Source organism: Giraffa tippelskirchi, chromosome 9 (assembly GCF_054371585.1).
Source record: "Giraffa tippelskirchi isolate mGirTip1 chromosome 9, T2T-mGirTip1v1.2.pri, whole genome shotgun sequence".
Taxonomy (NCBI): Eukaryota; Metazoa; Chordata; class Mammalia; order Artiodactyla; family Giraffidae; genus Giraffa; species Giraffa tippelskirchi.
The window spans coordinates 137,448,418-137,471,355 of NC_137283.1; the positions used below are offsets into that span (position 1 = coordinate 137,448,418).

At 37.2% G+C, this 22,938-nt stretch overlaps 1 protein-coding gene and 1 non-coding gene across 51 annotated transcripts in view; one reads left to right on the forward strand and one right to left on the reverse strand.

Annotated features, from left to right (window-relative positions):
- The window catches only part of AHI1 (Abelson helper integration site 1), a 210,148-nt gene that overhangs the window by 74,665 nt on the left and 112,545 nt on the right, over positions 1–22,938 (reverse strand). For 43 of the 50 annotated variants that reach the window (XR_014065020.1, XR_014065021.1, XR_014065018.1 and 40 more), the window contains one exon: positions 3,766–3,821. The exons of 1 other annotated variant lie outside the window; for it this stretch is intronic. Coding sequence is in view for 36 of the 49 variants with exons in the window: in XM_081528744.1 (XP_081384870.1) it covers positions 3,766–3,821 (56 nt within the window). In the remaining 13 variants the exon portion in view is untranslated. Of the gene's footprint in view, positions 1–689; positions 895–1,594; positions 1,699–3,765; positions 3,822–20,580; positions 20,638–22,938 lie in introns of those variants that run through there. 6 more of the 50 variants (XR_014065029.1, XM_081528741.1, XM_081528725.1 and 3 more) reach the window with 2 other exon arrangements.
- TRNAG-UCC (transfer RNA glycine (anticodon UCC)) lies at positions 8,077–8,149 on the forward strand. Its single transcript has one exon. It is a non-coding gene; the product is annotated as a tRNA-Gly (tRNA).

The window sequence follows — 22,938 nt, forward strand, 5'->3', positions numbered from 1 at the left end:
GATTAATCTGAGTTTGATATTATCCTTAACTTGCTGTAGGCTATAAGCAGGTGCAGCAACTAGCTCTTAAAGTGGCATGATCTAATTATTTTCACATAAACTAATATTAGGGTTTCCAGGTGGCTCAGCAGTAAAGAATCTGCCTGCCAATGCAGGAGATTCAGGTTTGAGCTGGGATCGGGAAGATCTGGAGAAGAGAATGGTAACCCACTCCAGTATTCTTGCCTGGGAAATCGCATGGACAGAGGAGTCTGGCAGGGCTCCAGTCCATGGGGTTGCAAAAGAGTTGGACATGACTTGGCGACTAAACAACAACAACAATCTTAATATTATGATTGTATCATGTCTTATTTGCTTTTCCTATAATAGTAACATATCTGAGTGAATACCATTCAGGCCAAAAATCAGTGAAAAGAAAGCCACGTTTATGCATCAAATCTGAGCTAAGATATTCGGTATAAAGAAAATACAAGAAAATCTGTAGTATGTGAGCAGGCAAAACAGACTACCTATACAAAGGGATAACTATCATACTGATATTCACTGTCTCTCCCAAGCTACTAAATGACAGAAGGCAAAAGATGATCAGTTTCCAAGTGTTTTAAAGGGAAAAGGACTAAAACCCCTGGCAAGCTGTCTTGTGCAAAGACAAATAAGAGATATTTTAAAATACGCAGATTGAGGTAATATAACTTTCAATTTATATTTCTTGAAAAAAAAAACCTTGAAAATATACTCCTGGATATGAACAAAATGCAGAGCTCTGAATCCAAAAAAAAAGTAGTGATTATTAAAGTCAGTGAAGAAGAGAGGTTTGATTCTTCTTGGTGGAGGAGGTCATGACATGGGGGGACATTCTGTTTTACTTTGTATCAAAGACATCTCCAAACACAGCTATGGTATTACCGCATCAAAAAGAAAAAAAAAAAACTAAATTAAAATTCACATAATAAGTGGAAAAAAGGAAACAAGTAAATTGAGTGAGAAAGAACACAGAACCAAGGGACAAAAGGGGTTTTGTTCTTAGGCTAACTGATATTCACTTAATATAGGTGCATCCCACTATAAGGCTACAGGATCAAGCTATTCTCTGTAACCATATAGTTACAGAAAGGTTCATTCCGACTTGAAACATTAAGAAACACATTTTTCTCCTTCAAGGAGGCCTGAGAAAGTCTTGTTTCCTTCCCTTGCTGCATAGTCATACCTAGCATCTAGCACCCTCTTAGACCCCAGCCATTTCATGGTAGTACTTGGATGAAGAGGAAATGTAGAGAGGTTGGCTAGAAACTGGTGGCTAGGTATGAGACCAAGGGTCATGCAGAGCCTCAGCCATTCTGAAATCCTTGCCCACTCCCCCTTTATTTTTTTCCCCAGGCCCAAGGAGTTATCTCTCCTTTTCAGACAATATTGACTGAAAAGTTTGAACTTATATATATGGCACTTTGTTAAATTTTTAGACAAACTTTTTCTTATTTCTTTTATCTCTAAATATTTTATTCTCTTAAAACTCTTTAGGGGAAATAAGGGCACAATGATACAAAGGATGAAAATTAGGTAAATTATATTTCTATGAAAATTAGACTTTACCTACCCTGGGGCCCAGAGGAGACTGGGTAATGAACAGAGTTGTGATTCTGTTTAGCAGTTATGGAGAAAGGGCCAAGGGTAACTTTGGTTAGTCAGCAAGCTGAGAGACTGTGGGCAAGAGGAGAAAGCTTAATTTGCTGAAGAGAGACAGAAGGAGAAGAGCTCAGAAAGAGATGTCAGAAAGGAAGACTGGCTCAAATCGAACCTGGGGAATTAATGAGTGTTTGGAGAGTGACTGTATAAAAGAACATTTTCAAACTTATTGGCTACCCAGAATATAAATGTTATTAATATATTAGGAGCCACCATTTAATAATCCAACTGGGCGAACATAACCAAAGACCAACAATATCTAAACTATTATGCATTTGATTTTGTTCCTAATTCACTGGTGTCATTTTGAGATTAGGGCGTTACTGCAAATGGTACTATCATTATTTCTCAGGATTTCGTGAATATTTGGTTCTATTATCATTTAATTAACATGGGAATCTGCCATCGGCCTACAGGGTGAGACAAAAACACCTGTCAGGTTGTACTTTTCTGAGTTCCAAAATGTACAAAACACCCAGAAATGTAAACAAGGTGTGGCAGAAAAGACTACAGGAATAAAATAAATTTCAAAAGTATATAACCAAATGAGTAGATCAATCAAATGGCTTAAAATAATGAATTTTCTATAATTGCTAGCCTTCCTTTTTTTTTTTTTTAGTCCATGACCTATTTTAATCTCTAAGTTCAAACAACAGACCATGCCCTAAATATGCCAGCATCATGGTGGGCACTGGGTGCTTTCACAACGTTCTTTTCTCATTGTTCATCCCATACAGCCCAGTATACTCTGGGTCTAGCTTTATAAGATGTACTTCAGTTTCATAGAATCAGCTCTGATGTCAGCACCTCTCATCCCAGACTGAAGATGTATCTAGAAATATGGCTAAAACATCATTTTCTTCTTGCCAATATTTTAAATGCAAAGGGCAAAAGTAGCATCATTTGATACAATGATTTGGTTCTTGCTGCTGCCATCTTTTTTTTTGCCTATTGTGAGCCCTTCTCAACCCATTTCCTTGCTCCTACTGTAGAAGGGGGTTTTGAGTACTTTGCTGCTATAGCCTTCTATTTTTAATATTAGTGAATAAAACTTACATAATGTAATGGCTACTCTTTTAGCATACTCACTAAAGGATAAATGAACACACTATGCTCATGCACTTTTCATGATTATGCTGATGATTAATTCCTCAAACACCAGTCTTTTCTGAAGTCCCACACATTAAGTTACCAAATTTGCTGAATCAATTATATGGACTTATTACAAACAGAAAATAGAATCAATTTGTCTGTGAGAAAAATATTGATTATCAATAAAATTCAAATACAGCTTAATACTTCTTTATTTTCTTAAAAATGGTATTTTAGTAAAGCTTTCTCACAATAGGAAATGCTGAATTGTATGGAGTACTTGAAAGATTTATTATATAGAAAGGATAAGAAACAATAATATGTTTAGTAAGATATATTCTAGTCTATTTTATATGAATCTTTGAAGTGGGAACCAGCAACTGAAGTATATTTCATTCATACAAATACTATGTACAGAAATTAAAAGGGAAATTTAATTGTCTTCCTTCAATACTATCTTCTATAATTATTTTTAATATAGTAAATAGACATCATAATCATATAACGTCTTTTGTTGTCTGGTCATAATAGAAGAGGGGTAAAAAATTAGATTTCACTTCTATAGTAACAAAGCATAGCAATCTACAGGAGAAATGAAGCATAATGGCCTACTTTTACTATTATAAAACATTCACTCTAAAAATCATGATGCCAGTGCACAAAATAACGCTCATTTTCACAAGGGTGTAAATCAATTTGCATAAAGATGTTAAGTACTTTATCAAAAGTATAAAGCTTCTTAATTAAAAACCATTCTATTCATAACACTAATATAAGTAAGTACTTATAAAATTGATAGAGCATCTTACTTTCCTGTATCTTAGCAAAAATTGGTAGTTTTTCTTCACTAAGGTTAATTTTTAAAGAGATATAACTCTTGGCAAAAGGTAGGTTACATGAGTTTTCTACAATGACATTTTGTATCACTATAACCAGTATCATTTTGTGCCTTCTTAACAGTTTTAGCAATGTAGAAATAGATTGCCTTACCGTTGGTGCTGTATCTACACGGTGGTTACAAGGCTTTCTTTCTATGCTCATAATCCCTGTGAAATGAAAAGATTGTGAATATTTGCTTATTATACCTAAACATTTTATTTTAAAAACATTTGTGTCAGCAAGACATGACTCCTATAGCTTACAAGGAAAAAACCTCACTTGGATTGCAGAATCCTTTAAAGTGGCATCATGAATTCTTTGGTCAGAAACAGTTGGAGAGTTTAGTTAACTAAGAGACCTGTCTTAAGGTGAGCAAAGCCAATTTTCCCATTCAACTGTCATATAGCAATAGCACAAGATGTGTCCTTACTCTGTTCTCAGCTCAAAAATTATACCATTATCTTCCTCTGCTGCACTTCTTAGATCAAGGTTTTGCTTCTGTCTTGAGGTCATCAAGTTTTCATAGAGAAATATGAAAAGTCTATGAAAAGAATCACTTTCTTATTTTCTCAATAAGAATAAATAAATCTATTCAAATTTCCCTTTGGTCATCTGACTTCCTACTGATGATAGTCAGCTATTTATTCAATCACCACAGAGGTACTTGAAGAAAAAAAGTTCCCCTCATTCTCTCCTTTAAAATGACAATATAGACTGCTAACCTTGAGAAAAATCATTTTATCATGCATAGATTTATCTTTTTGTTCCCACTGTCCTCTACTACCTTCCATTGTAATAAACATCTTCTAAGGATGTAACACACTGCATCTCATCTGTAAAGATACTGGTTCAAAGTCAAGGTCAAGTTTAAAATGAACACGGGGTGGCTCTCATTTACTTTTCAATCTTTGTCAGTCAGCAAACCAACATGTGATGAGTTTAATAGTTTGTTTAAATAATGCTAAAAGCTGTCATGCAGGGCTGGTTAGAAGTGAGAACTGCAAAGTACTGTCAATAGCAAATAGCACAATTCCCAGCTGAAACAAAACACTAGGTACTCTCATCTGTAGGCCTTTAACTCATTTTTCTTAAAGGACAATAAACAAGTGAGATGAACACAAAGAAATCGCTTTTGATCACTTTTGCAAGAGTATGTTCAAAATGAACAGTGATTTAAACATGATTTAAAAAATAATTTGTTTCATTCAAAAAATATTCTCAATATCTGTTAGCCAGTGAAGTATAAACTACTATACTCTTTATTCACTCAACTAATATTTATTACAGTTTTAAGTGGCTATTTGGTACTCAGTGATAAAAGATAAATTATAACGGAGCTCAGCTCAGTGCTCTGTGATAACCTAGAGGGGTAGACTGGGAGGGTGGGAGCAAGGGGATATATGTACACATATGGCTAATTCAAGATGCTGTACAGCAGAAACTAACATGACATTGTAAAGCAATTATGTTCCAATTTTTAAAAAACTATATAAAAAATAAAAAAGATAAGATTATAAAGGATAAATTATGATTTCTGACCTTAAGAGTCTAGTAAAACAGGTGTCCTTCTTTGAAGAAATACTAGACAGCAAATTAACAGCTCTGTATTAAATGTATTAATAATAACTGTGTCTTTAAAGTAATTTTGATGGAAAGACATTTGTATTTATAGATAACACTAGCCTTGAATAAACAATTTAAAAACCCAAGTAAAACATATTTGAAAATATTCAAATAATGCTGACTCTTACTGTAGACTTTAATGACACTGAAGAAGTATACAGAACTAATGGTGAAATCCTTGTCTCTCCAGCCCCCACATTCTCACAGTCCTCTCTAGCTGCAACCACTAAGCACAGTCTGGCACAACACTCTGGCTTTTAAATGAGGGTGGTCATACCACAGGGTTCAGGAATTAGCAACATCTTACATATGTGTTCTCACTACTATAATCTGACTGCCATAAAACTGGCCTAGGCTGATTACTGATTTTAAACTTCTTATCCAATTAGAAAGTAATTTCAAAGTGATGGAAAAAATAAAAAAACTAAAACCACCTAAAATCTACATCCTTAGCTTATAAAAGTACAAAGAAAAAAAACACATATTTTACAGTTTCAACTTTAGGATAAGAATGTGCTGCAAACTAGAATTTTAAAATGGATTATCTATAGACATAAGCTTAGTTTTAAATTTAGATCGCCTATGAAAATTATATCATTTGGTAATAAATCATACATATTTGTTCAAGCTTTCAACAGAGAATATACAGAAAGGAATAAGCTTAACGAAAAACAATCCCAAATAGTTTGCTGTTTTAAGTAAATTTTACCTAAAATATCTATATTTATATTTTATTTCACTTTCATCTGGTCGTACATTCCAGATGTTTCTGTGAAAGTATTTCTTGGATGGAATTAACATTCCAATTAGCAGACCTTGAATAAAGTATATTGCCCTCCACAATGTGACTGGGCTTCATCAAGCCAGCTGAAGGCCTTGCTTTCACTAGCGTGTGTCTAAACGTGTCTTTGTTATAATTAATCTTTTTGGGGACTTGACAAGCCCCTTAATCAGGAAACTTTATTTAATTCTTCACATTTTATTTTTACCTTCTTAATTTTTATCTTTTGAAAATCGTTTCACTTAATCTTTTAGGTGAGCATCTTCTTTTTTACTTTGTCTAATGCTTTTAAAATCTGAAATCATATTTAGTTCCTTTCCAGAGGCCTACAAAGGGAATGGCACAAGCTGGACATATCTCACAGGATGAAGTTTATTCTCTGGGATCTCACAGCCCATGGATCAGGCAGGGGGGTGAGATGGGAGGACTGCATCCTCTTTGGTGCTGAGCAAAGACCTGTGCACAGAAAACAGGCCTCTTCTCAAGATGTGGGCAGAACATGGGATTTCCAGAGTTCACTGAGGTCTTTTAGCCAGCAGAAGCTATAAATCCCCTGTTGTTGTTCAGTCATTAAGTTGTGCCTGACTCTTTGTGACCCCATGGACTGCAGCACCCCAGGCTTCCCTATCCTTTATTATCTTCTGGAGATTGCTCAAATTCATGTCCATTGAGTTGCTGATGCCCCTGAACCATCTCATCCTCTGTCGCCCCCTTTTTCTCTGGGCAACTGGTTATTCTCTGTCACTTTAATGTTGGTAGTGCACCCAGGGTCTGGCAGATCCTATGGGCAACAGTGGTCCTCAAAGGGGGCCAAATACACCAAGGGCTCCATCCACCTGGAGGAATCTGCTTCCAGGGCCAGTTACTGGGAGATGGCTGAATCTGCCACTGATGAGACTTGAGAGAAGCTTACTCCTGTTCTTCAGTAGAGCAGCAACAGTGGCACAGGTTCCCTTTCAGTGTTATGCTACAGCTCAGACATCAAGCAGTAGAGTTGGGACCACAGTTATGTGCCTGCAGAGAAAACTAACTCTGGTAAGGAGTTTCAGTAACTTAGATCATGGCATCCGGTCCCATCACTTCATGGCAAATAGATGGGGAAACGGTGGAAATAGTGAGAGACTTTATTTTTTAGGGGGCTCCAAAATCACTGCAGATGGTGACTGTAGCCATGAAATTAAAAGACGCTTATGCCTAGGAAGAAAAGTTATGACCAACCTAGACAGCATATTAAAAAGCAGAGACATTACTTTGCCAACAAAGGTCCATCTAGTCAAGGCTATGGTTTTTCCAGTAGTCATGTATGGATGTGAGAGTTGGACTATAAAGAAAGCTGAGCTCCAAAGAACTGATGCTTTTGAACTGTAGTGTTGGAGAAGACTCTTGAGAGTCCCTTGGACTGCAAGGACATCCAACCAGTCCATCCTAAAGGAAATCAGTCCTGAATATTCATTAGAAGGACTGATGTTGAAGTTCCTTTGGCCACCTGATGCAAAGAATTGACTCATTTGAAAAGACCTTGATGCTGGGAATGATTGAAGGCAGGAGAAGGGGATGACAGAGGATGAGATGGTTGGATGGCATCACTGACTCAATGGACACGAGTTTGAGTAAACTCCAGGAGTTGGTGATGGACAGGGAGGCCTGGCGTGCTGCAATCCATGGGGTCACAAACAGTCGGACGCCACTGAGTGACTGAACTGAACTGAAAGTGAAAGTCGCTCAGTCATGTCCGACTTTTTGCGACCCCATGGACTGTAGTCCACCAGGCTCCTCCGTCCATGGGATTCTCCTGGCAAGAATACTGGAGTGGGTTGCCATTTCCTTCTCCAGAGAAAACAGTATGAAGAAAATGTTAAAGCACTTCTAAAATACATAAATGTAGTCTTAAACAAATGGAAAGACATCCTTTGTTCTAAGACAATGTAACAGCACGTGAATTTAAGGTGATTTCAGTAAAAAAGTTTTTACCCTACCACTAGACAAGTTGATTCTAAAATTCACACAGAATAGGGAATTCCCTGATGGCCCAGTGGTTAGGGCTCTGCACTTCCACTGCAGGGCACACAGGTTTGATCCCTGGTCAGGAACTAAGATCCCGCATGCTGTGCTGTGAGGCCAAAAAGAATACATAAAGTAAAAATACAGAACATGCAAGAACAGCTAGAAAAATCATGAAAAACAAAGAAACAAAAAGAGGTTCTAGATGAACTGAGATTAAATGAGACTAAAATGAAATAATGACCAATGTAAGTGCTAATCTGGACTGGATGCTATATGAAACAGGTAAATAAATTTAAAAAGTTACTTAAGACATTTTAGGCATAATTAGGAAAATCTGAATATGAACTGCATATTAAATGATATTATAGTACACTAATTTTCCTAGATGCAATGATGAAACTATGGTTATTTAAAATAATATCTTTCTTTTTGGCAGATATATGAATGAGGTTTTAAAATGCAAGATGCAAATCAAGTTTCATTTTACCTACTTTTTTCCACCTTTCTGCGGTTTTCAAATATTTCAAAATGAAGTTTGAGAAAGGACTGTAGGCTCTTAATAGACTTTCAGTAGGCACACAAGTTTTCAATGGTTTTGAAAATTATAACATATTCCACATAAGCAGAGTAAACAGGCTTAAAATTTTTACTGAAAAAACTTCTCGGAATTATTTAAAACAAAGAGCCAACAAAAAATCAAAACATTCACTCAGGATTGATTATAACATCTTCCTAAAAATGAGAGAAAACTTCACAATTAGTGTGTGAATGTACTATATTTTACATGTTGATAGCTCCACTCAATAAATCTACTATGTTTATTAAAAATAATAACTTTCTGGGAAAATCACTGTCCACTCAGAGATATGAGTTGCTTATAATTCTCTACTGTTAGATTTTGCTCCTTTACAATTAGGAAAAAAATACATTCCAAAGGACAATTTATTAGTATAATACATTCTGACACTGGAGCTCTTCTGTAATTCAGAGAAAGACTGGCTCTTGCAATGATCAGATATGTGATATACCTGATAACTGGGCAAGTTATTTATCCACTCTATGCCTTCATTTCCTCATTCAGTACAGGGGAAGCTCCCTGGCTGATGGGAGGATTCAACTAGCTAATTAATATAAAACATACTTCAAACTGTACCTGGCATACTGAACACTAAACATAATTGATATATATTCAGGATGATTATTTCGAGTTTAATGTTTAAAATATCCGAGCCAGAAGGAGATCAAGCTGGCAGAGCAGAAGGATGCTGAGTTCACCTCTGCCAATGAACACCTCAAAAAAACATCTACACATGGAGTATTCTCGTTGAAAGCAAACCAGAGACTGGCAGAAAGACTCGTCTACACCCAAGCCTGTAGAGAAAGATCATACAGAGTCGCAGAGGAAGGGAGGAGAAGCAGTCAGGTCGGAACCTGTGCCCCGAGGAGGAGACACAGAAGAGGAAGGGGATGTCAGCGACTCAAAGATCCTCCCTGGGGAGTAAGAGGTTTGAACCATATATTGGGCACCCCACCTCTAAGGTTCACAAACCAGGAAGATGAATCTCCTTAGCGGGGTCTGAAAACCAGTGCGACTCACAGGAGACCTGCAAGAAATTGAGGCTTCACTCAAGAAGAGTATGCGCATGTGTGTTTACTCCCTGAAAAAGGCAGAGGAACCTGACTGAAACCGCCCAGGGCTCAGGCCAGTTTCCCACAACTGCCTCAGCGCTTGACCCAGCCCACCCCAGGTGCCTGCTCCAGCCCCTCTTGCCCTGGTGCAGCTCTCAGAGCTGCTAATATTGAGAAGAGTGGTCTCTTGTGCGGGATGGAGCTGGCTTGGACCCGACACAGCATGTGAACAGGGTGCAGGCAACAATGGCTGACACTCATGGAGGCAGCAGATCAGGCGTGGTCTGGAACTCTGATTGGTGTCCCGTGACCATCCCAGCATGTGCCCAAGCCTGGGGCAGTGGATGTCTGCTTTGGCTCCTGTTGCTCCAGCACTGCTCTTTTCTGGGGAGAAGGTGCCATTGCCAGTAGTGGGGAGAATGTACTTAAAAGAAATGGAATAAGCTCAGATCTGCCCCTTAGGGCTTCTGCTCCATAACCTTGGGACCCATCCCCACTCTTGATATGGTGGTGATGCTCACTGAACAAAGGATAAGCTCATGCTCACATGTGACTCTAGCTCCAGCCCCTGCATCTCTAGCCCCACTTTCCACCAAGGTGATAGATGCTACTACACCCTAGGGGAAAGCACAACCCTTGCTCCTTTCAGATCCAAGTCTAACATCAAAGCCACTAGGCACTAACATAGTACATAGGACGGTTGCATACAAGAACACCTCTTCAAGACTTCAAGACTGTAATGGTTAACTGTTTCACCTAATTTCATACACACATAAAAAGTTAAGCAAAATAAGACATAAGGTTTTGTTTCAAATGAATGAACAAGAAAAAAAACCCTGAAAGCACAACTAATGAAACAGATAATTTACCAGAAAAAGAGTTCAAATTATTAGTAATAAGAATACTAACTGAACTTGGGAAAGAATAGATGAACAAGTGAGAATTTTAACAAAGAACTAGAAATCATAAAGAAAGAACCAGTCAGAACTAAAGAATACAATAACTGAAATGAAAAACATACTAGAAAGAATTAATGGCAGACAAGGTAATACAGAAGAATGCATAAATGATCTGAAAGACAGAACAATGCAAATCATCTAATCAGAATAGCAAAAAGAAAAACAAAATTCAACAACCATTCATGATTAAAAACTCTCATCAAAATTAGGGTGTGTGTGTGTGTGTGTGTGTGTGTGTGTGTGTGTGTGTGCGCGGTCAGTTGCTCACTCATGTCTGACTCTTTGCAACCCCGTGGACTGTAGCCCACCAAGCTTCTCTGTCCATGGCATTTTTTCAGGCAAGAATACTGGAGTTGGTTGCCATTTCCTACTCCAAGGGATCTTTCCAGATGCAGAGATTGAACTTGCATCTCTTGTGTCTTCTGCATTGGCAGATGGCTTCTTACCACTGTGCCACCTGGGAGGGAACATATTCCAACATAATAAAGGCCACTGATGATAAACCTATAGCTAACACTATACTCAGTGGTGATGAGCTAAAAGCTTTCCCTCTAAAATCAGAAATAAGACAAGGATGCCCACTCTTACTACTTCTATTTATCATTATATTGGAAGTCTTAGGTACAGCAGTCAAACAAAAAAGAAAAAAGAAAAGAAAGGAAAAGAAATAAAAGGCATCCAAATTGGAAAGGAAGAAGTAAAACTGTCACCATTTGCAGATGACATGATATTATAACAGAAAATCCTAAACTCTCCACCCAAAACTCTTAGAACTAATAAATGAATTCAGTAAAGTTGCAGGATACAAGATTAACATACAGAAATTTGTTGATTTTGTATATTGTAACAATGAACTGAAGAATTCATGCTTTCAAACTGTGGTGTTATAGAAGACTCTTGAGATTCCCTTGGAAAGTAAGGAGATCAAACCATTTACTCTTAAAGGAAATCAACCCTGAATACTCTTTGGAAGGACTGATGCTGAAGCTGAAGCTCCAATATTTTGGTCACCTAATGTGAACGCTGGGCTGGAAGAAACACAAGCTGGAATCAAGACTGCCGGGAGAAATATCAATAACCTCAGATATGCGGATGACACCACCCTTATGGCAGAAAGTGAAGAAGAACTAAAGAGCCTCTTGATGAAGGTAAAGGAGGAGAGTGAAAAAGTTGGCTTAAAGCTCAACGTTCAGAAAACTAAGATCATGGCGTCTGGTCCCATCACTCCATGGGAAATAGATGGGGAAACAGTGGAAACAGTGTCAGACTTTACTTTTTTGGGCTCCAGAATCACTGCTGATGGTGACTGCAGCCATGAAATTAAAAGACGCTTACTCCTTGGAAGGAAGGTTATGGCCAACCTAGATAGCATATTTAAAAGCAGAGACATTACTTTGCCAACAAAAGTCTGTCTAGTCAAGGCTATGGTTTTTCCAGTGGTCACGTATGGATGTGAGAGTTGGACGGTGAAGAAAGCTGAGCACCGCAGAATTGATGCTTTTGAGCTGTGGTGTTGGAGAAGACTCTTGAGAGTCCCTTGGACTGCAAGGAGATCCAATCAATCCATCCTAAAAGAGATCAATCCTGGGTGTTCATTGGAAGGTCTGATGTTGAAGCTGAAGCTCCAATACTTTGGCCACCTCATGCGAAGGGTTGACTCATTGGAAAAGACCCTAATGCTGGGTAGGATTGGGGGCGGGAGGAGAAGGGGACAACAGAGGATGAGATGGTTGGATGGCATCACCGACTCGATGAACATGGGTTTGGGTAGACTCCGGGAGTTGGTGATGGACAGGGAGGCCTGGCGTGCTGCAATTCATGGGGTCGCAGAGAGTCGGACACGACTGAGCGACTGAACTGAACTGAACTGAATGTGAACAGCTGACATATTGGAAAAGACCCTGATAGCAAAGATTGAAGGCAGAAGGAGTGAGAAGGCAATAGAGGATGAGATGGTTGGATGGCATCACCGATTCAATGGCATGAACTTGGGCAAACTTTAGGAGATGGTGAGGGACAGGGATGTCTGGTGTGCTGCAGTCCATGAGGTCGTGAAGAGTTGGACACGACTTGTTGACTAAACAACAACAACAACAATGAACTATCAGAAAGAGAAAGCAAGAAAATAATGACATTTAAAATTGCATCATAAAGAATAAAATACCTAGGAATAAACATAAGCAAATTTGGAAAACTCAGCAGTGGCCACAGGACTGGAAAAGGTCAGTTTTCAATCCAATCCCAAAGAAAGGCAATGCCAAAGAATACTCAAACTACCGCACAATTGCACTCATTTCACATGCTAGCAAAGTAATGCTTAAAATTCTCCAAGCCAGGCTTCAGCAATACGTGAACCGTGAACTTCCAGATGTTCAAGCTGGTTTTAGAAAAGGCAGAGGAACCAGAGATCAAATTGCCAACATCTGTGGATCATTGAAAAAGCAAGGGAGTTCCAGAAAAACATCTATTTCTGCTTTATTGACTATGCCAAAGCCTTTGACTGTGTGGATCACAATAAACTGTGGAAAATTCTGAAAGAGACGGGAATACCAGACCACCTGACCTGCCTCTTGAGAAACCTGGATGCAGGTCAGGAAGCAACAGTTAGAACTGGACATGGAACAACAGACTGGTTCCAAATAGGAAAAGGAGTACGTCAAAGCTGTATATTGTCACCCTCCTTATTTAACTTATCTGCAGAGTACATCATGAGAAACGCTGGGCTGGAGGAAGCTCAAGCTGGAATCAGGATTGCTGGGAGACATATCAATAACCTCAGATATGCAGATGATACCACCCTTATGGCAGAAAGTGAAGAAGAACTAAAGAGCCTCTTGATGTTCCCTTTTCTCCACACCCTCTCCAGCATTTATTGCTTGTAGACTTTTGGATAGCAGCCATTCTGACTGGTGTGAAATGATACCTCATTGTGGTTTTGATTTGCATTTCTCTAAATGCTAGAGAGGGTGTGGAGAAAAGGGAACCCTCTTACACTGTTGGTGGGAATGCAAACTAGTACAGCCACTATGGAGAACAGTGTGGAGATTCCTTAAAAAACTGGGAATAGAACTGCCATATGACCCAGTAATCCCACTGCTGGGCATATACACCGAGGAAACCAGAATTGAAAGAGACGCATGTAACCCAATGTTCATCGCAGCACTGTTTACAATAGCCAGGACATGGAAGCAACCTAGATGTCCATCAGCAGACGAATGGATAAGGAAGCTGTGGTACATATACACAATGGAATATTACTCAGCCATTAAAAAAAATACATTTGAATCGGTTCTACTGAGATGGATGAAACTGGAGCCCATTATACAGAGTGAAGTAAGCCAGAAAGAAAAACAACAATACAGTATACTAATGCATATATATGGAATTTGAAAGATGGCAACGATAACCCTATATGCGAGACAGAATAAGAGACACAGATGCATGGAACAATTTTATGGACTCTGAGGGAGAAGGTGAGGGTGGGACGTTCTGGGAGAATAGCATTGAAACATGTATATTATCATATGTGAAACAGAACTCCGTTCCATGTTCGATGCATGAGACAAGGGCTCAGGGCCGGGGCAATGGGAAGACCCAGAGGGATGGGATGGGGAGGGAGGTGGGTGGGGGGTCCAGGAAGGGGAACACATGTAAACCCATGGCTGATTCATGTCAATGTATGGCAAAAACTATTACAATATTGTAAAGTAATTAGCCCCCAACTAAAATAAATAAATTTATATATATAAAAAAAAAAGAGCCTCTTGATGAAAGTGAAAAAGAAGAGTGAAAAAGTTGGCTTAAAGCTCAACATTCAGAAAACTAAGATCATGGCATCCGGTCCCATCACTTCATGGCAAATAGATGGGGAAACAGTGGAAACTGTGGCTGACTTTATTTTTTGGGGCTCCAAAATCACTGCAGATGGTGACTGCAGCAATGAAATTAAAAGATGCTTACTCCTTGGAAGAAAAGTTATGACCAACCTAGACAGCATATTAAAAAGCAGAGACATTACTTTGCCAACAAAGGTCCGTCTAGTCAAGGCTATGGTTTTTCCAGTAGTCATGTATGGATGTGAGAGTTGGAATATAAAGAAAGCTGAGCGCTGAAGAACTGATGCTTTTGATCTGTGGTGCTGGAGAAGACTCTTGAGAGTCCCTTGGACTGCAAGGAGATCCAACCAGTCCATCCTAAAGGAAATCAGTCCTGAATATTCACTGGAAGGACTGATGTTGAAGTTGAAACTCCAATACTTTGGCCACCTGATGTGAAGAGCTGACTCAATGGAAAAGACCCAGGTGCTGGGAAAGATTGAGGGCAGGAGGAGAGCCGACAGAGGATGAGATGGCTGGATGGCATCACCGACTCAATGGACATGAGTTTGGGTGGACTCTTGGAGCTGGTGATGGAGAGGGATGCCTGGGGTGCTGCGGTTCATGGGGTCGCAAAGAGTCAGATACGACTGAGCGACTGAACTGAACTGAACTGAAACTTAACCAAGGAAGTAAAAGATCTACACTCTAAAAACTATAAAGCACTGATAAAGAAAACTGAAGATGATACAAAGAAATGGAAAGATACTATGGATGGACTGGAAGAACTAACAATACTGTTAAAACGTCCATAGTGCTAAAAGCAACCTACAGACTTAAAGCAACCCCCATCAAAATATCCATGACATTTTTCACAGAACTAGAAAAGATAATCCTAAAATTTATATGGAAATACAAAAGATCCTGAACAGCCAAAGTAATCTTTATAAAGTTAGAGATATCATACACCCTGATTTCAGATTATACTACATAGCTACAATTATCAAAACAGCATGGTACTGGCACAAAAACAGACACATAGATCAATGGAACAGAATAGAGAGCCCAGAAGAAACCCCACACATTTATGATCAATTGACCTACAACAGGCAGGTCTGGCTCAACAAAGGAGGCAAGAACAAACAATGGAGAAAAGATAGACCCTTCAATGAGTGATACTGGGGTAACTGGACAGCTAACTGTAAAAAAATATGGAGTTAGAACATTTCTTCACACCAGGTAGAAAAAAAAAAAAAGCTAAAAATAGATGAAAGACCTAAATTAAAGACTGGAAATTATAAAACTGCTAGAAGAAAAAACATAGGTAGAACACACTTTGACATTAATTGAAGCAAATTTTTTTTTCCCCATCTTCTTCTAAGGCAATGATGCAAAAGCAAAAATAAATAAATGGAACCTAATTAAACTTAAAGGTTTTGCATAGCCAAGGAAACCACTGACAAAATGAGAAGATTATCTACTGAACAGGAAAAAATATTTGGAAATGATATGACCAATAAATAATATACATAATAAATAAACAGCACATACAACTCAATATCAAAAAACAAATAACCTGATTTAAAAAGTGGGCAGGTGACCTGAATAGACAACTTCTCCAAAGAAGACATACAGACACATGGAAAGATGCTCCACCTCACCAATCATCAGACAAATGCAAATCAAAACTGCAATCTGATACCACCTCACACTTGTCAGAATGGCTGGCATCAAAAAGAGCACAAATGACAAATGTTGGTGAGGATATGGAAAAAAGGGAACTCTAGTACCTACTTGGTGGGAATGTAAATTGGTGCAGACACTATGGAAAACAGTATGGAGGTTTCTCAGAAAACTAAAATTAGAACTACCATATGATCCAGCAAATCCACTCTCGGGTATATATCTGAAAAAAACACTAATTCAAAAAGATATACACACCCTCGTATTTATTGAAATATTATATACACTAGCCAAGGTATGGAAGCCACCCAAATATCTATCAACAGATGAATGGATAAAGAAGATGTGGTATATGTGTGTGTGTGTGTGTGTGTGTGTGTGTGTGTGTGTAATGGAATATTACTTAGCCATAAACAAGTTAATTTTTCCAAAACATGAATGGACGTGGAGGATATTATGCTTAATAAATAAGGCAGTCAGAGAAATTCAAATACTGTATGATATCACCTAAATGTGGAATCTAAAATGTAAAACAAACTAGTGAATACAAAGAAAGGAAACAGATTCACAGATATAGAGAACAAAATAGTGGTTATCAGTGGAGAGAGGGAAGAGGGGGAGGGGCAAGATTAGAGATAGAGGATTAAGAAGTATAAACTATGTGTAAAATTAATAAGTTATAAAGATATATTGTTGGAGAAGGACATGGCAACCCACCCCAGTATTCTTGCCTGGAGAATTCCATGGACAGAGAACACTGGCAGGCTATACAGTTCATGGGGTTGCAAAGAGTCAGACACAACTGAGCAACTACCACTCACACTCACTCAAAGACATATTGTATAGCACAGGGAAGATAGCAACATTTTATAATAACTTCAAAGGGAGTATAATCTATAAAAATATTGAATGATTATGTTGCACACCTGCAACATAATATTGTAAATCAAATATACTTCAATTAAAAATATTCTATATTTGCCATATGTTTTCAACAGCCTTTAAATACAAGTAGAACTAAGGTTTAGGGCTTCCCTTGTGGCTCAGCTGGTAAAGAATTTGCCTGCAATGAGGGAGAACTGGGTTTGATTCCTGGGCTGGGAAGATCCCCTGGAGAAGGGAAAGGCTGCCCACTCCAGTATTCTGGCCTGGAGAATTCCATGGACTACAGTCCATGGGGTCGCAGATGGACTATGACTGAGTGACTTTCACTTTCACTTTCAAGCAATATAATTAAATATTTATAGGACAAAGGTTGGCGATTCTAATAATGAGTTCTTGTTAGAACTTAATGGCTCACCTCATACAACCTGAGGTGAAAATACTGACTTTATCATACATTTATTAAAAATTTTTATTATTAAAAATTTATTATGAAATATATACATATATACATATATATGTGTATGCATATAGATATATGTACACACATATATGTGTGTGTGTGTATATACATATATATATATATATATATACAAATAAATATAAAGCCTGCCCCTTCCTCTCTATCTCACTACTTGTTGGGACACTCATTATTTGGATTATTGAAATAGCTTTCTAATCCAACTCCCTGATTTGTTCTGTGAACTTTCCAATGACATCCCACACTGCCAGAGAGAACCTTCTAAAGGGAAAATTGTTATCTTGTCCCTCTCCAGCTTAATCTTCAGGATAAAAATTACCCTCCTCAAGTGCTTAACTCAAATCAGCACGCAAAGCCATTCGGGTATCCCTTCAAGTTCAGAGCAAGCAGTGTGCTCTCCAGGAAACACTAGGTGATTTTTTTCTCCTCACCCCACTCCTGATTTAGATGTCCCCCCAACACCTCTCCCTCTCTTAGTATTCCTGTGCAATCCTCTATCACAGCATTTCCATCACTATATTTAATAAAACTTGTTTTAGTTTCTTGCTTCATACAGTTCATCTTCAACAGATGTGTGTTGAATGACTGAATACATGAATAGAGAAAATGAGAATTACAAAAACATCTTGCAGCAGAACTGGTTACAGATTCTTCACAGGTATAGGCATCCCATATTCCACATATTTTTCTAAATATTCATCTAAAATGGAATTTTTAGTAAATGTGAATTTTAAAAGTGGCTTATCCTCATTTAACCTGGTAAAATGTGAATATTTATTTCATATCAGATTTTTCAGGATGCTATGGAAAGCCCTCTACATATTTTAAAGATTTTAGAAAGAGAATATTCTTTGAAAACTGCATTTTTCATTTATTATATGAAAAAACTTCTCAAAATTCAGAAACATCAAAGGCTACAGGCCTTGAATCTACAATGTTTGGATGTCTGTACATCACAGACAGAGGTAAAGCAGCAAATATTCAAACCACAAATTAGTAGGCTTTCCTGTGTTAGTCATGGAATCAGGTAGTGAGCCACTCACCAGAAGTATGTAAACATGAATGAGTACATAAGACACTAGCAAGTAGGGTAAAAGAGGTCCATAAATTCTGAGACTAGTAAATTAATGCTTGTGAAAAAGTATAAAGCAAGCAAGGAGAAGTGAGTAGCTGTATGGTGAAGAATATATCAATCAGACAATGTGACTTATGGCTTCAGTTCCACCTCCAAGAGTGAGTATAATTCAGTCTTTCTGTGCTTCAGTTCCATCTCATACCTTCTGGGAAGATTTCCTGGCTATACCAGTCTCTAAATGATCTGTGCTATTTATTCCCAAATATCAGTCAAAAAATTAAATTTACTGATCCAATGAACGTATAAAGCTAATATTTCTTTAACTGACTCATAAACTGATACCCAAATAATTTAATTACGCTAGCCAATCACACCTCAAAATCTCACAGTTCTTATTTCCACTTAAGAACTGAACACAATTTTTAGCATTTCATCAATTTCTTCTAACAAGAGACTGAAGTCTGTGCAAATCATATCTTTTGTGACATGTTCTAGATATTCAATCTGAAGATAGTCAAGTATATTTCTAACAAAATTGAGACAAGGACAAAAATACTTCAATTCTAGGGTTTAATCCTTAAAATATAACTTAATCTGATGTCTTTAATACTGTTATTAATTATTTGAACAATGTTATATAGTCCCTTGCAAATCACAAGTACAGCTACAAAAAGATGAAGGGTAATCATATAATTCAGGTTATTTCTTTTTTATTCAGATTTGTTGCTGCAGTGAGGAATTTTAAAAAAGACATTTAGCACCAAAAAGAAGCTTTCTATATGTGCCTGTATGTGCTTGTATTTTCAGTGTTTCCTTTATTGTCTTTTGAGGCAGCAAATATCCAAGCTATTGATCTCACAGTCATCCTAATCATTCTTAGTTTCTTCAACAGTCTCTTCCCTAACTCTTGTGGACTTAAAGACTATATATATGCCCTTCACTCCTTAATCTATACTTATGATCCAAGCCTATATTTCAAAGTATGCAGTCTGGTTCCTGGCACAGGGCTTAACTGTAGGATATTTAATAAATAAGGCTCAAACAGAACTACAAGCTGTTTTATATCTCAATCCAGAGGTGTGCCAGGCATCTCAAACTCATTATATCCAAAATACAATTCAGGACCATTTCCCCAATATTCCTATTCAGTATTTTTATTCATGGATTGCCATTCACTCATTCACCAAAATTAGAACCCTTACTTATCCTCAAATTCTACTTCTCTCTTACCATTCATATTCCAAATTTCTAATATGTTAATAACTTCACATCTCTAGCTTCTTATTTCAGTCCTGTTCTCCCACTACAGTTATTAACACAATCTTTTAACAGCCTTCCTGGATGGAACGCCCTAATACCTTTTATAAGTAAGTCTTCTTATAACAATTACTTTTCTGCTTTACATCATATCTACTCTCCAGTATTTTTTGTTCCTATCTTTAATTATAGCAGGTATTAAACTGTACAGTCCCACCCACCTTGCCCTTTTGAAAATACATCTCTAGTGAATACTGCCAGTGCTGGGGACAGAGCAGTGCTTTTAGCTTCATTTATATACAGCCTCTTGTTACCACTTTGACATTCCACTCTCCCCATCATTCCTTCCCACCAGCCATATTAGCCTTTTTTTTTTGCTGTGTAAAATGCACACCAAGCATATTCCTGACTTGGCATCTTGGTTGTATATGCTGTTCTTCCAGACCACATTGCTTTCTTGCTTCTTCAAAATTCTGCTCAAGTGTCGCCTTCTCTGTGAAGCTTTCCTTGGCCCCTCCCCCGACCGAAGACATCAACCTAACCCATTTCCCAGCTCAGGCTACCCCCTTTCCTTGCTTTGTTATTTATTCTATATTTATTTGCGTACTGTCTGTCTCTCTCTGCTGGAAGTTAAGTTTAAACAAGGACATGGATTATTATCTGTTTGGTTCACTGAAATATTCACGCAGCACTTAGAACTGTGCCTGGGATAAAGTAAGTACGCACTGGGTACTTACTGAATGTATGAATGAATCTTGCATTCCCAGTTTCTGCATGTGCAGGAATTAAACACCCTTTATAATTGAAAAAACAAAGCACACACAAAAAGAAGAAAGTTAACATTAGAAAGGATTTAATAATGGAAAGCTATTTTCATCTATTACAGTGGTATGGTATTGATAATATAAGAAAGAGAGAACTCATTTTCCCAGGTCTAGTTATAAAAGATGCAATTTAAATTTTAGGGAGAGATAATAAAATTTTGAACATAAGCATGACGATTTAGAAGACATTTTGACAACTCAAAGCAATGAGAAGTCATGTTAAAAACATGATTATATTGTATTAATTTTTTCCCTGTTCAAAGTTCAATGAATATTAAGAAGTACATTAACTTGCCTAATTGCTATACTGTGCATTTATAACTGTCTTTAACATTAAAGTGTTTTATTTTCAACTCTATTAAATCTTCACTTGAAAATATACAGATTGAAAAGCCTGAGATGACATTAAGTATCAAGTCTCATAATATTACTACAAAAATAAAAGAAAAATGAAGAAAAAAGGAAAACAAGACCACCTCTGCAAAAATCCCCAAACTTCATTAATTCTAAATTGGTCCAAAAAAAAAACCAAAAAAAAACCCCTGCCTGATTAGATTTAATAGCTTTGAGATGTGAAAGACTGGGATTTCTTTCAAAAGAAGGGCAAGTATACACAGTGCACGCACACACACAGTGTCATTCACACACATTAATATAAAAGAAACTGGAGAGTTTTCTATGTATTAACTCACTTATTCCCAGAATACTCCTGAGAGACACATTTGAAAGAAGTAACATAGCAATTAAGGTTATGACATGACTTGTGACATATTAGTCATATAAAAGGCCAGCAACAAAATTCAGATTCCTAACTCTAAACTGCCATTTAGAGCAGTCTTAAATGGATAATGTTGTTCTATATTGTAAAGACAACACAGAGTTAATACATTTAATCAAACCGATTCCTTTCTCTGTGTTTCTTTAGTGTTTTATACTTATTCCCTGTTGAAATCATCTCTCCAATATCTTATAACTATTTCTTTGCCTGCTGGATTCCCCAACTAGCCTGGGAGGACTTCGAGGGTAGTCTTTCATCTTCCATTTCCCTAGGGCTTGGCACAGTCCCTAACACATAGTAAACTCACCATAAACACTGGTTGATAAACTATATGAATTAATTTTTGATAAAGTATAAAAAAGTTTTTATTTTTTAAACTCAGTAACAGCTTTTTTAAGAATGCTTCTACTAAAATAGAGTATTTCTGGTTTTGATAAAAAAAAGGAAATGATGGACACTAGTCAAAAATCACCCTCAATTTTATTATATTATTAATTGTAATTGAATTTTTTTCAGAGAAGAAAGTCGAAAAAAAAGTAAATTGACTGCAATTAGAGCATTAGAAAAATGTTCTTTTTACTTGTCAAACATTTACATTGCAAAAACCGCTTAAATTATTTTAAAAAAATGACCAGTCATTCCACTTAGTCAATTCTTAGTTTCCATATTTGTCATCAACTTTGCTCTCAGACATGCAGAAAAAAAACAGAGTAATTCTTTACATTTTCATTCACTTTTTACTCAAGGAAAAAGCTTCCTGAAAACACATGTTTAAAATTCTGGAAAATACAAATCAACATTATCTAGATATCTCTATCATTACCAGAAGGTCTGGTTCCTCAACCTAATTTCCATTGTTAGTTGACATTTTCAATAAGTGATGGATATTCATTTCCAGAAAACATTACCAGTAAATTCTATGATATCATAGTCTCTTCACTATCCAGACCAAACTTACTAAACCACAAAATGCAAAAGTATGCAGTTAGCTACTCTACAAGAAGCCTTAGGCTACTGTGAGTACAACTTAGAAAAGTATAACCTAACTGAGCAAGAGTATGTGAAAGCTTCATTTATATAACCCTCCTCCTCTGAATTTCCAGGGCTTTCAGCAGACACAACCAACATGTTTAGAAACTAAAGTATTTCTTGTCAGAGACTTAATTCACGAAACAGTTACTTTGGGAGGGAGAAATTTATGAAGGAAATAAAAATTATCATTTTTATGATATAAATAGTATTTCATTTTTTCCCATGACCAGGGGAGGGGAAACATAAAGAGCTGCTTTCTTCATTCTAAGTAGTGCCTACTCTAAGCAAGATTAGTCAATAAAAATATAACTATTTTTCAAAGTCATAACTTTTCACAGAATAACAGAACATAAAGACTGAAATGGACAGTGATAGGAAATACGTGAAAATGCTAATGTATAGATATATAAAGGGAAGGAATGCATACACGTGATTAATATGGAGTAAAATTTATTCTACTT